Here is a 15,484-nt window from a genome sequence, read left to right on the forward strand (position 1 = left end):
TTTACATAGCTACCGTATGCTCTTATTGTAATCTACCAGCAATAAAAAAAAAACACTTGTTAGTACCTATGTAGTAGGCTACAGTGGCCAGGAAGTGCAAAACAACATTACAAAGTGTGCAACACTTTTACGAAGCTCAAGACAAATTTACATTTTGGAAAACATTTTTACCTATCATAAAACACATTTACATCGGCAAAACACTTTTACCAAGGACGAAACAAATTTACATTTTAGAAAACAAATTAAAAAGACGCAAAACGCTTTTACCAGTCCCGAAACAAATTTACAATGAAAGGCATTGTTGGTGAGCACGGTCAATTTGTGTTGTGGTTGTGGAGTAAATGGCGTAAATAACGTTTATGGTGATCGAACATGGACTGCGGCTAGGGTTGCCACCCGTCCCGTAAAATACGGAATCGTCCCGTATTTACAAGCAAAATGACGCGTTCCGTATCAAACCAATACGGGACGCGATTTGTTCCGTATTTTACATAGGTCACACATAGTTCAATAAACACACAAGGATTTTGCAGTGTGGAGAATACTGATAGCAAATATAAACAAATCAATTTCACAATAAGTAGTACAGGAGCTCATTTGTGCGTGATTGCGTTTTAGCGGCTTTGTTGTCATAGCGGCGGAGTCTCGAGAACTTGCGCTGTGCCGTGTGCCTGTAAACGTCGCGTCGCGTCCACCGTTTAAACGCAAGAGGATCTCCAGATAGAGCTGAATATCAAAAAGGTATCAATGGGTCTGTCCAGTAACTCATGATGAACCTCAGGACAACTGCACACTTTGTGAGAAGCATTTCAGTTGCTCAGACTGACTGACTTAAAGCAACAGCGGTGACAGACACATCTGTGCTTCTAAAGGTAGCCTATAGTTTTTTTTAATGGATAATATATTAATATAATATTCCATAAATTATCAGAGCTTGGCAGACAGAATTATAATTTTTTAGACAGGTTAATTAATATATTATAGCCTAATAAATGTAATTTATAATTTAGCTACGCTATAATCATACATAACCAATAATCCTGTCGTATAAAGTTTATGACATTTAAAAAAATTTTTAGATAAAAATGGGACAAATAACTACATGATAACATAGTCATAATTTAAGTAAATTAATTTAAAAAAATTACATTTTTGAAATTCAAAAAGTGATTAGTGGTTCAGAAGGACAGTTCACCCATAAAAGAAATTTCTGTCATCATTTTCTCACCCTCAAGTTGTTCCAAACATGAATACATTTCTTTGTTATGTTGAACACATAGGAAGATTACTATGGAAGTCAATGGTGCCCCCAAAGAAGCCTGGTTACAAACATTCTTCAAAATATCTTCTTTTGTGTTCAGCAGAATAAAGAAACTCATACAGGTCTGGAACATCATGAGGGCGAGTAAATGATGACAGCATTTTCATTTTGGGCTGAACTGTCCCTTTAAAGTGCACCAAATAGGCTACTAAAAAGTTCTTTAGAAATAAATAAAATAATCAAATTTAAAATAATATAAAATGTGCTCTGTTGCAAGTTCACATACTTGATCTCATGTTTTCTTATGGTTTATTATTGAGCTGTCAGGTAGTCAATGTAATAATAATTTCATGACGTGTTTTTTTTTTTTGGTCGTGAATGGGTGTCCCTTATTTTGCCACACCAAAGGTGGCAACCCTAACTGCGGCCGAGGGATGTTTTGCCCGTTTTGTGAACAGCTTAATGCGGTTTTGCTTTGTGTGGTCATGTTTGGAGTTTCTGAAGGACGCGGATCAGACGGAAACACAGGGGTCGTCTCGACACCCGGACAGTGCTAAGCAAAGTAGGTTGTTATTGTTTAGTGTAGCAAAATGCTAGCTATCTCTGAGGCCATGTGAATAAAAACTCACTAATGCTAATATTGATTTTTTGAGCGCTTATAACTCTGTTTTGAAACGGAACTGACCAATTCAGCAGAACAACCATGCCCATCATACAAACAGTTCATGGAGTACAGAAGCTCGAAGTCAAAAGAACGGCTCGGTCTTTTAACTATGGGCCAAAAGGAAGATCTAAGCCTAAAGAAAGAAAACACATCCAGGTACGTTGTACTGACCGTCCTATACAATTTTGCAATGCTCTATATGTATTTGTGTGTAATGTATGTGTATATTTATTTTACTTATGTATACATTAAGTATATATCTTTGTTATTTACTAGATAAACGTAGGGTTGATGGTGCCACATGAAAATGATGGAGCTGATTTAAAACCTCTAAGAGGGAAAACACTCCCGTTATTTACAGACCCGGAGGTAGCAGCACCTGATCTACTGAAACAAGCTGTTCAGAAAATGAGAACATTTAACAAGGACATGCACGAAGGACCTTACGTCCTTTTGTATCCAGACTGCTCAGAGGTGGTCCATGTGCCTGGGTCAGAAAGGCCATTCAAATTGGCAGACTATAAAAAGGAAATAGGAAAGGCATATTGCAGGATCACTTTTTTCATTTGCCTAGAAAAACACTATAAAAGAGGTTAGTGGATCTCATTATTCAATATGTTTACTTATTTTTATACTCTGCTGGAGGATAGAAAATGTTTGTTTGATTTTTTTCTTTCAGTGGATGATACCTCAGACTCTGATTCTGATTCTGATTCAGAAATTGTCATCACAACAAGGAGCACAGCTGAATTCAATCGAGCTGACACTTTGGTACATCAGTTATTTCTCTTTTTTAAAATATGTATGTATGTTTGTATTTATTTATTAGATGTGCATTGAATTTTACACATACATTCTTTGTCCTGGTCAATATTTTAGTGGAAAAAGGTTTGTTTTGATTATTTTGCAGTAGCTATTATATAGTAACACTAACAACAAAACTAACACTAACAAAACCCGCCCCTGCCGTGAGAGCGAGGGCATGATATGCAGCGACACCGTCTCATTCTCTTTCCAGCGCGGGTAAAATAACTATAATGCTGAAGGTGAGGTACAATTCATATTTCTATATTAAATAACTTACGCAGTCATTTGAAAACTTTCTGTGGGACGTAAGTTCACAAACAGCGCGCGTGAATCACCTCGTGCGCGCGCTCTCTCTCTCTCCCTCAAAATGCTCAAATGGCTTCACATCAGCGCATCTGCACTAAAATCAGCTGCACAGTTGACACAGGATTTGCACAATCATCGTCACTAAAGTTTATCATTTGCATTTATTTTTAAGTCTTGCCAGTGTTCAAACCGCACTCGCGCGCACGGTCTGGACACACACACACACACACACACACACACACACACACACACACACACACACACACACACACACACACACACACACACACAGGCCATCTCACAAAAAGCTTGCGAGTACAAATTGCGCTGAAATGGTCAGACACACACACAAATGTATGTACCAAATGAGCGTCTTGACGAGTGTGCACGTAAACCCCGTCGTGACTCGCGAGTGAGCATTTGTGTATGAGGCGCCACGTAGGATTTAAATCAAACTTCGCTTATCAATACATACATAACACACGTGCATATACACCTATAAATTACTCGCATATACATGTATACTATTGGATGTTCAAAATACATATATGAAATACACGTGCACACTAATATGAAATCCACACCAATACATATTATGTTAGTAATGAATGCATACACACTCGTGAATAACTTGCATATACATATAAACTTGACGCACGCATAGACCTATAAATACTCGCATATACATATAAACTTCCATGCATATACACCTATAAACACTCGCACATACATATACACTCGATGCGCGCAGACACACCTATACACACTCGCACATACATATAAACTTCCATGCATATACACCTATAAACACTCGCACATACATATACACTCGATGCGCGCAGACACACCTATACACACTCGCACATACATATAAACTTCCATGCATATACACCTATAAACACTCGCACATACATATACACTCGATGCGCGCAGACACACCTATAAACACTCGCACATACATATACACTCGATGCGCGCAGACACACCTATACACACTCGCACATACATATAAACTTCCATGCATATACACCTATAAACACTCGCACATACATATAAACTCGATGCGTGCATACACATCCATAAAACACTCGCGCACACATACAGAATAAAACGTGGATGCATGCTTAAGTTGTGTATATATGTATATGCGAGTGATTTCATATGTAGATGTGCGTGAACTTTTCAGTGCAAACGGAAGGCATTTCAGTGTAAAAGGAAGTCATTTCAGTGTAAAAGGAAGTCATTTGTAACCTGCCTATTTACCGCATTTGCAACTTTGCAATCATGGAGAGGGATCGTGCTACAACTGAAGCAATTGGCATTTTGCGAAATGTGCTTGCTTCGCCCACTATTATTATCAATTGCTAACTCAGTTGAATCGAATGTGTCGCCTTCTGCTCAACTGCAGTCAGAATCAGAAACTGAATTACGCACTTTGTTTCGGCCATCGGCGCCTGCTGTACAAAGCATCAATAACAGGCCAACATCATCTGCCGTAGGATATATCGCAGGGCTCTCAAGTCTCACATACGCATTTCAACCTGCTCACACACCACACCTTGTATTTCTCACGCAGAGAAATTTCCAGGATAATGCCCACCAAATTGCGCTGCTATTAGAGAGGGATCAAGTTCCACATAGAGTTCAGAAGTCCCTGCCACGCACCAGCCAATCAAATAGAAAATACAGCTACCGGACAGCCAATCAGAAAATAGCATTGCTGTATCCGGGTAAGATTTAGATATTCCCGCAACAACAACGTTTACATTCTGCCACCTACTGGTGGTTTAGTTTAGTGTTTTCTTTCCAACATTTCTTAATTGTATATTCAAAAATATTCTTAATTGTATATTCAAAAATATTTAAAACAATCTCATAACATTTTTCAGTGTTAATGATTTAATTTGATTGGCAACAGCCCTACAGTGTCTTATTTATAGATCAAATTTAAGAATATAAAAATGAAAGCTGAATCATAGGCTATATATAATAAAATTATGGGAAAATGCACTTCATAAAAGGTAAAAATATCAAAGATATGCAGATTTAAATATCTCAAAGCTGATTGAACACTGGTGAGACTATTGCTTCAGAATAAATTATATTTACCACACAGTAAATTCTGAAAAGAAATATTCCAAATTATTATGGATTATTAATTTGCCTCTTCCCTGACATATTTCTTGGAAATAGAGAAATGCAAGAATTAATACTATGCACACACACACACACACACACACACACACACACACACACACACAGAAATGTTAAATTAAATTAAAAAATATATATAATTATTTAATTATTTATACAAATTAGTTTTTCAGATCAGAACCTCGTCCCCACCCAATCCCCTGCTGCCGTCGCCAAAATCTCACTCTGAACTCAGTTCAAAACTTAAGAGGCCTGATATCGTCTTCATTGCACCTTGAACAAGCAAATAAAACACTTCGTAACAGCTATTGGTCACTCTGAAAATCATGTCGATCTGCAAGAGGAAGACCCCATTAATGACTTCCTTTTACACTGAAATGACTTCCTTTTACACTGAAATGACTTCCTTTTACACTGAAATGCCTTCCGTTTGCACTGAAAAGTTCACGCACATCTACATATGAAATCACTGGCATATACATATATACACAACTTAAGCATGCATCCACGTTTTATATGTGTGCGCGAGTGTTTTATGGATGTGTATGCACGCATCGAGTTTATATGTATGTGCGAGTGTTTATAGGTGTATATGCATAGAAGTTTATATGTATGTGCGAGTGTGTATAGGTGTGTCTGCGCGCATCGAGTTTATATGTATGTGCGAGTGTTTATAGGTGTATATGCATGGAAGTTTATATGTATGTGCGAGTGTGTATAGGTGTGTCTGCGCGCATCGAGTTTATATGCATGTGCGAGTGTTTATAGGTGTATATGCATGGAAGTTTATATGTATGTGCGAGTGTGTATAGGTGTGTCTGCGCGCATCGAGTGTATATGTATGTGCGAGTGTTTATAGGTGTATGCATAGAAGTTTATATGTATGTGCGAGTGTGTATAGGTGTGTCTGCGCGCATCGAGTTTATATGTATGTGCGAGTGTTTATAGGTGTATATGCATGGAAGTTTATATGTGTGCGCGAGTGTTTATAGGTGTGTCTGCGTGCAGTGAGTGTATATGCATGTGCGAGTGTTTATAGGTGTATATGCATGGAAGTTTATATGTATGTGCGAGTGTGTATAGGTGTGTCTGCGCGCATCGAGTGTATATGTATGTGCGAGTGTTTATAGGTGTATATGCATGGAAGTTTATATGTATATGCGAGTATTTATAGGTCTATGCGTGCGTCAAGTTTATATGTATATGCAAGTTATTCACGAGTGTGTATGCATTCATTACTAACATAATATGTATTGGTGTGGATTTCATATTAGTGTGCACGTGTATTTCATATATGTATTTTGAACATCCAATAGTATACATGTATATGCGAGTAGGTGTATATGCACGTGTGTTATGTATGTATTGATAAGCGAAGTTTGATTTAAATCCTACGTGGCGCCTCATATTTGTGCAACTGCATGTAACTGTAACCGTGTTCACTCTTAAAGTGACAGCTGTCGAATAAACTGCTGCTGTCTCTGAGTTTCTCTGTCTTGTGTTGTTTGATGAACCTTTATGACACTCACTGCTCTTGAATGACTAACTTTTGCAACCTTAAGTGTAAGGATTAATCTAATTTAATTTATTCAGGGAAGACCAATATTAATTTACATTTGATTTCTTATTAAATGTCTTTAGTATTTCTTACCTCAATACTAATGTTAGACCTACCTGAAATTTTTTTTTTAAAAACAAAAATGCACTGCATGATCAAATATTTAGGTGAGATAATTATATACATTTATTATATACATTTATTTGGGAAAGATGGCCTACAGTAGCCTTAAGTTATCTCATTTTCTAAAATAAACACTTGGTGGTTCTTCAAGATCTTGACTCAGTTAATTTAGAGTTAGTTTCATTTCTACAAATGGTGCAAACTCTGCAAGATTATGGATAAAAGATTGCCATTCCCCTGTCATTCTGTGATCGGCAGTGATAGGCAATCGGCAGATCATGATCTTGGTGATCGGTAATCGGTGATTGGCCCCAAAAATGCTGATTGGAGCATTTCTAAAAAAAAACTCCTATCAAGCACTCCTATCCACATGTTCTTAAGAAATAATCTATCTTTAAGTTGTTATTCACTCTGATGAACTTGAAACAGAAAATACCATATGTGTAATGTGATTTATAACAAAATAATCTAAAAAATATATATATTTCTGTTCCCTCTACTACTACCTTTTACTCAACTACATGTATAGCCTTTATCATGGAGCTAATAATTTTTGTTTTATTATGTTGCATAGATGCACCAGGACATCCATCTACAATTCAGCCAGGACAGGTAATAAGGCAGACTGGCGCCATGACATTTCTTGCTTTCAGTGTTGTTGTTTCAGACATTTTAATCTTTTTTTCAGATAGTAATATCTGATGCTGAGGATCTGGATCCACCTGAAACAAATCCAGTAAAAACTTCCTGCTACGGGTAAATTAAAAAAGAATCATGACTGACAGACATAATTTCAGTTTGTTTAACTGATTACATGGGGGAAGACATTTTTGTTTGTAAGATGTTTTAACATGGAAATGGTAATTTCCCAGCAGTAAATACACAGACCTGTATTCACCAAATGTTGAGCAAGAGGACGAATAGCTGGTTGCTGTCAATGTGAAGAATTTCCAACACACAGCAATGTAATATGACAGCTTTTGACTGTAGCACTCCTGTTTTTTCACTGTACAATAGTTCTGGTATATCTGGAATATCCACAAATTGTCATCTTTTTTCATTGGAGGGAGGAGACGGACATTACATTACCTGACATCGTAGCTGTTACGTCCCAACTAATCTAGAGGTATGTAAGGGACATCAACATAGACTAGATCTAGAATCAACTAGAACAACTCATAATACACAGAGAACGGAAGACTTAAGCAGACCACCAACCAAGCTTGGAGCATAATAAGTAAAGCTTTACTGAGGATCGGTAAATGTATTTACATATTTACAGTCCATCAGAAAAGAGAATGAAAAGAAATAAAAGGGGTGAAAAGGGAACCAGAGTATTGCCAACAAAAAGAAACAAGGAAAACCAAAAGTCCAACTTAATAAAGGTAGGAAAAGCTTACTAGAAACAAAACAGGAACAAAAAAAACTACCTACGCTAACTAAAACAAAACTTACAACAGGTGGCAACACTCCTTACCTGATGTTACTATACAGGGTTAAGGTCTACGTGTAGCAGCAATGTGCAGGGCCCCTAACCTGTTCCCAATTCAAAACAAAATCCAACAAACACACAAAAGGTCCAGGGACCTTACAAAGTCAAAAAAAAAGGGAAAACCAATTGAAAAGCTTTACATTCAAAAAAACCACAAGAAGTACAAAACAAAAGAGGTCTCCTTGTATAGCAGCCATCTTGAGTTTTTATAGCCCTGGATCATCTCAAGTCCCCGTGTGTGATTGGTTGGTCACAAGACAGGCAGCGATTGTCTGGAGCAAGTGCAAATGGATGAACCAATGGGGAAGCAGGCTCCTGCAACAGAACACACAAAACAAGACACATACGCCTAGAGGGCGTAACAGTAGCAAACCTGTCACTTCCCATTGATCATTAAAGAGTCAGCCAGTTCAACATTTCAAGGGCTAATGTTTGGGACGGGGCAGTCAGAGGTTTCAAGCGTACAACATATTCTGAAACCTGTGACATGCTGGTCAAATTTACTGATGATACTGGTGTTCTGGAATAGGGAATAGACTCTGGTGGTCCAAGCCGAGAGTTTTCAACTCTACTAATGAAACACCTAAAAGACCGGCCCATTTTTGATGGACCAGAAGGACAGGTTTCTTGGTCTACAATGCAAATGGTAAGCCTATGGGTTAGATGTGTACTATAGGCTACTAATAGTTGGTTAATGATCATTGACCATATTTATCACTTGACATATGCTTGTATTTTACAGTATATAATGCATTGTTTGTTTTAATTTTGCAATATGAATTCATTCACAGCTGTTAGGGAGGATGAATACTACCTGGCAGGAAAGATGATTGCTGTGTCAGTTGTGCATGGAGGTCCAGGACCCCATTTCCTGTCGAAAGATCTTGTACATTATCTTGCAGGCAAGCCTTCATTCAAAGCACCAATTAATGTAATAACTGATGAAGAAATAGGGAAAGCTTTGCAAGAGGTGAGAATAGTATAAGACTACGGTATGGTATGGTAGGGCAGGGCAGGGCAGGGCAGAGTTTTACATCGTTTTTGCAGTGTTTTGAGACAATGTTTACTTCTTATATCCAGTGCAGAATTTGTTTCATTAATTTATTCGTTTTTGATGGTGTAAGATTACACTATGCTGTGTATGTATCTCATAAAAAAAGGCAGAGATACAGTGCTTCCAGTTATTGACTGGGGTGTTTATGCCCCTTTTCATGTGTTTCAGATTGAGAATGCTGCTTCATTGGGTGATCTGCACGAATGTATGATATGAGACAGCACAATGTTACAGACAGCAGGTTGTCTGAGCCATGTGGCTACTGTGGAAGCAAAAAAAGAAATTGTTTCAGACTACCTCCAATGGTATATTATTGACCGCAACTCATCTGTAATTGACAGGTAAGACGATATTTGTAGTGATGAGATTCTTCTTCTTTTTTTTATGTATTTATATAATTTATATATTATAGAGTGTTGTGTAGACCTACTGTAAAGTGTCTTGAGATTACTCGTTTTATGATTTGATACTATAAATAAAATTGTATTGAATTAAACGTTTCTATATATAATATAAAAGCAGATATATTATAAAATCACATAAGAGTGTGCTGATGTTGATGGATATGTAAAGCCTGGTTCAACAGCGTACTGAGAAAGGGTTCATTAACTTATGCGAATGTCACAAAAACATTTTTAATTAAATTTGCTACAATTTCTGAAAAACTATTTATTACGGTTTTAAATTGAATCCATAACACAACAAAGTTTTGAAAAAGTGCATGGGGTGTGTAGACTTTCTGAAGGCACCGTATAAGTGCTCAAGCCACCCAGCCGTCTGTGTCATTCCAGTCTTCTGTTTCTGTGTGTAATACTTAGTTTGTAATAATTCACTTTTAATGTGCAACGCAAAAATAGGGTTCTATACACAACATATCCCCCTCATTTTTCTCATTGTAGAGAAAATAATAGTTAATAGTTTTCTTTAATTTCAATTCAATTACCACTACACAGCAGTAAAACAATGTTCTGTACTCTGTAGATTCAGGGAGGGTCTTTCAACCCTGGAGTTTTTGACTGCACTGCAGCAACACCCAACTTTGCTGGCTCCTGCCCTGTGCCACTCTGAAAAGCAACTCACTGCTTGAGATACTTTTCAAACCTGACCTCAATCCTTCGGGGAGTAATCGAAGACTTAAAGAAAGTCCAACCATGGGCTACTGGGCAGACTATCTCCTTGATTGTGAAGGTTTGTTCGTTTATTTGTTTTTTATAACTAGTTAAAGCTACACTGTGTAACTTTTTTAGTCTATTCTTAGCTAAAAACACTTAGTTCTTTCAAAAATATATGTGCTCATTAATTAGGGCTGGGTAAAAATATCGATTCATCAATGCATTGCAATTATTTGTTTCTCAATTCAATATCGATTCATCAAATCCTATGAATCGATTCAGCCCACCGGCCAGTGGCGGCGCTGTGGGTAACACTCTAGTGAGAGCGTTCAGAGCGGTTCAGCATTGTACAAGACGCGCTTTACAAAAACAGCAAGATGGCAGACAGCAGCTGCGCTCCGTTCAAGCCTGCACCGCCAACGTTAAAAGCCGACGTAAATAAGTAAATAAGCCAAAGGTTCTCTGATCAGCTGTTCAGTGTTATTTATTGTGTTGACAAAATAGCACTTTGTAATGTTATCATATCTATGGTTGCACTTTCTTTTATGAGTATGCACATTTTGTGCTTCTGTTTACATTTCTTTTATAACTTGAATGTATAGGAAGAAAGAAATATACTGTCTACTACTTACAGCTACATGCACTTTAGAGGTGTTAATAAAGCACCTGTTTGTTACAGTTGTGGTTTGTATTCAACACATGTACAATATTGTACGGTTTGTTCTGCTAAATAAACCATGACAGGAAACATGCTGGGGTCAATCTGTACTTAAACATTGGTAATACTGCACACATTATTTAAAAATATACTTAGGTACTTCATTACTTGTGTATTTACTTATTATTGAATCGATATCGAAGCTAATATATCAATATCCAATCGAATCGAAATCGAATCGAATCAAAGCCTCAAGAATCGAAATCGAATCGAATTGTCAAATTCCTAACAATACCCAGCCCTATCATTAATGTATATTTACTTCTTTCAAGTAATAAAGTATTCTCGTAAGTTTATAATATGCCATTGAAAATACATACGGGTGAGGGGTTCGAATGCCGGTCGCCATGTTGCCCCTCCATCTTGAAAGTACATTAGCCAAAGAGGGACATACCTGTAAATTCAAGCGTTTTAACACTCGATGGCACCGTGTCGAATGTGGACGAGGTCGAACTGGAAGCCATGTTAATCTTGGACTAAATCGGCCACCGTAGGAGTTAAAACGAAATCGGAATTGAGAGGAACAGAAACTAATATTCACTGGATGGTCATAAACCTTTTCACCGCCAGATGGGGGAAAATATCACACAGTGTAGCTTTAAGAAAACACATGGCAAATTAAAGCAGCAGCATTTATCGGGGTTCAAGCATTTCCGGCCTTTAAGCACATAAGCATCAAAAGACATTACGTTTTTTTTTTTAGCAATAATTTAACCACCTTAATCACAGAAGGAAAAAACCTTTACAGGCAATTTACCATAGGAATGATAGTTTTCAAAGCTTTTTGAAAGTTGATAGTGCCACCTATGGTTCGTTCTCCATGAAATTGTGCATGCTTCTTTATGTCTCAATGTTATGTCTCATATGCTCACCAATTTTTGTGAAGTTCTGAGTTTTCGTTTAGGATTTATAGGCTTTTGAGTGTTTTGCCATGCCCATTTTCTAAATGACCCTGTTATGGCTACTGAAATGGTAAAGTTCAACTTTTTTATATAATTATTGATCTAGAGCAGTGGTTCCCAACCACGTTCCTGGAGGCCCACCAACAGTGCACATTTTGCATGTCTCCTCAATCAAACACACCTGATTCAAGTCATCAGCTCATTAGTAGTGACTCCAAAATCTGATGTGGGTGTGTCAGACAAAGGAGACGATGCAAAATGTGCAGTTGTGCACTGTTGGTGGCAGTGATGCCAGTAACGTGTTACTCTAATCTGACTACTTTTTTCCAGTAACGAGTAATCTAACGCGTTACTATTTCCAAACCAGTAATCAGATTAAAGTAATTTATCCAAGTTACTATTTTTGTCATTTTCCTTAGTAAAAATATATATTTTTGCTTTCTTGTTTAGTCTCAGCAGGGTTTTTCCTGCATAGAGAGTTACGAGGCGACCGCCTCCGTCAAATTTCGTGCCGACTCCGTCTGTCGACAACTCAAGACAGGCAGTCACTTGCTCAGATTAGGCATGTCGTGATAATTAAATAATCATCAGAAATATATATTGTCACATTATCCTTCAGCAATCATTATTAGTATATGATTTTCTAGTACAAAGTCATCTAAAGCCATTCCATAGCTGAATGTCTTTCCTCCACTGTAGCTGTCAATCATTCTCCGTTCAGCATTCAAACTGCGCGTCGCATTCGGCTACAGTCAGCAGCACGGTAAGGCTCACTCCAATATAATATATTTCCATTATAATACTTGATATGTAGATAAAATAATTTATCTTCCTGGAGTTTATCTAGCGGTTTCTGAACGATGTTGTGCTCGCTAACCGGGTGACAACACAAGGACTATTAATTAGCATCACACGCACAATAACCGGAATTTAAAACTGTGAAGAAACAAATAATCAGTGGATGTTTGGACCGATATACATAGTAGACTAGGATTTGTGCGCTCATCGCTCATCTTCTCTTTATGCCGTGAACTTTTACATGTGCACTCGCACTGCACTGCGCTCTGACTCCTTGTTGCTTTAAGCGCATCATTCTGCACCCGGGATGCGCATAAGCGCTTTGTTGCTGCTCTGTTTTGAAGCGTTTCATATATTTTCATAGTTTTGTGCACTTCACGTAGAAGATACTGTTCTCACGTATCTATCATATATTTGTTGTCCCTTTACAGAGCTGCACATTACGTTTACAATAAACTATAAATCTTGTAATTGTATATTATTTGTGTAGGCCCATATAATTATTTACATTCATATATAAATATAAATAAAAATTAAATATAAATTGTTTTTCATAAATGTAATTAATAAGAACACAAAGTAATTTATACCTTTTCATTAAAATGTTTAGATTTTATAAAATTAGTCAAAAGATTTTTTTTGGAGATACAATTTCAGGAGTTTCATTGTTGACGTTACTGTTAAAAATGCACTTCCAATAAAGTGTTGTCAAAAACGAGTGTCATTTTTATGTTGCGGCTGCAGAGGTGTTGTTGGCAACTGATGAATGTAACTAATAAAGTAACTTGTAATCTAACTTAGTTACTTTTAAAATCAAGTAATCTGTAAAGTAACTAAGTTACTTTTTAAAGGAGTAATTAGTAATCAGTAATCAGATTTTTTCAAAGTAACTGTGGCAACACTGGTTGGTGGGCCTCCAGGAACGTGGTTGGGAATCACTGATCTAGAGAGTCCAGAGAATTGTACTGCACTGGTTTGGTTGTGATTGGGCAAAAAATCTAGGACTAGTTTGTTCAAGTAGGTTTTTAAGATAATAGTGCATTTTTGATGAACAGTTTGATTGACAGCAGTAGTTCTTGAGGCAAAGTTTGTTCAGTATGAGGATATCTATCAAATGATATCCATCACGTGATTACAGAGCCGTAAAACTTATAATAAAAATCCAGCTCTTCGAGCTTGAACCCCTAATTATGTATCTGAATTGTTTTTCTTTGCAGAAGGTCAGGCTGCTGTGTCTGTAGAAGATGTTTTGATGTTTGCTACTGGGCTGTCTCCTTCCCCCATCTGGCTTGGAACCACTGCCACAAATAGAGTTCTTGGATGACTCTGCGTTCCCAATGGCAAATACATGTTCAAACTCCTTGAAATTACCTCTCCTAGACTCATACACTTTGTTTAAGTCACAAATGGACTTTGGAATTCAAAATAGTCCAGGATTTGGCTGTTTTAAAGCTAAATGATGGATGACCCCTAGAGTTAAAGGGATAGTTCACCCAAAAATGAAAATTCTGTCATCATTTACTCACCCTCAAGTTGTTCCAAACCTGTATGAGTTTCCTTGTTCTGCTGAACACAAAATATATTTTTGAAGAATGTGTGTATACTATGGTAGTCAATGGTTGCTCTATCTGCTTTGTTACACACATTCTTCAAAAATATCTTCTTTTGTGTTCAGCAGAACAAAGAAACTCCTACAGGTTTGGAACAACTTGAGGGTGAGTAAATGACAGAATTTTCATTTTTGGGTGAACTATCTCTTTAAGACTCTGAAAACGTTGTTGTTAAAGGGTCACTTTAAAGTGCAGTTGCCAAAATTGGTTTTGTAAACTTCCATCCATTTAGCCAAAAAACCGGATGCTAATGGCTTGGTCAAAAGGAATTCTGCGTGTAAGCCTTTTCAGCATTTTGGTGAAGTTCTCTTAATTTATTGATATTTAAATCTGACTCCATTAATAATTTTATCTGACTCCAATTTTAAGTGACTCCATAAAGTGTGTTTTTGGAGAGTGGAAAAAGACATCAAACATGAAAGGGATAAAACAATAGATTTACAAGATACATCATCACTGGTATATCTGCATTTGGTGACTTGAAAATAGGGCAAGGAGAGGGCAAAATGGGGAGGGGGGAGGAATGTTTGTCAGGGTGTTGTCACACAGTTTCTGTGAGATCTTCTCTCAAGAGGGGGTGGGGGGTCAGGGGAGGCTTGGCTAAAGACCCCATGGACATCCCTGTGCCCCCCTCCGGATTGAATCAGCATTGGATGCAGTTTGTTTTTCCGGAGCAGCAACGGAGTTTGGCACTGCCAGAGGAGAGTTCAGAGGAGAGAGGAGCGATTTGGCCACGTTTTCATCAATAAAGTTGCCCGGTTCCCCAGCACTTCTTCCACCCCTGAGTGTTAAAAAAAAAATAATTGAAAGTGATATTCTGTGACTAAGACGTGAGTGAACTTTGTGAGGAGTGAATGTGTGTGTGGCTTAAAAAGCCGGTTGAAATGCGACAGGTGCACGGGTATCTTCGCTGGCGTTTGTA

General features: G+C 37.5%; 1 protein-coding gene across 2 annotated transcripts; it reads left to right on the forward strand.

Annotated features, from left to right (window-relative positions):
• Window positions 1–1,645: 1,645 nt before the first annotated feature.
• LOC307144165 (uncharacterized protein) lies at window positions 1,646–14,396 on the forward strand. Of its 2 annotated transcripts, XM_079846210.1 has the most exons (10): window positions 1,664–1,826; window positions 1,958–2,084; window positions 2,205–2,520; window positions 2,608–2,699; window positions 7,451–7,488; window positions 7,565–7,632; window positions 8,898–9,270; window positions 9,591–9,763; window positions 10,404–10,610; window positions 14,170–14,396. In XM_079846210.1, the coding sequence occupies exons 2-6, from the start codon at window positions 1,968–1,970 to the stop codon at window positions 7,566–7,568; spliced, it is 567 nt and encodes a 188-aa protein (XP_079702336.1). In that variant the 5' UTR covers window positions 1,664–1,826; window positions 1,958–1,967; the 3' UTR covers window positions 7,569–7,632; window positions 8,898–9,270; window positions 9,591–9,763; window positions 10,404–10,610; window positions 14,170–14,396. The 2 variants fall into 2 exon arrangements, with proteins under 2 accessions (XP_079702335.1, XP_079702336.1); XM_079846209.1 differs by having other exon boundaries at window positions 1,646–1,826; window positions 7,565–9,270.
• The last annotated feature ends 1,088 nt before the right edge of the window (window positions 14,397–15,484 follow it).

Source organism: Gobio gobio (assembly GCF_949357685.1).
Source record: "Gobio gobio genome assembly, chromosome: 20".
In the NCBI taxonomy this organism is placed as follows: Eukaryota; Metazoa; Chordata; class Actinopteri; order Cypriniformes; family Gobionidae; genus Gobio; species Gobio gobio.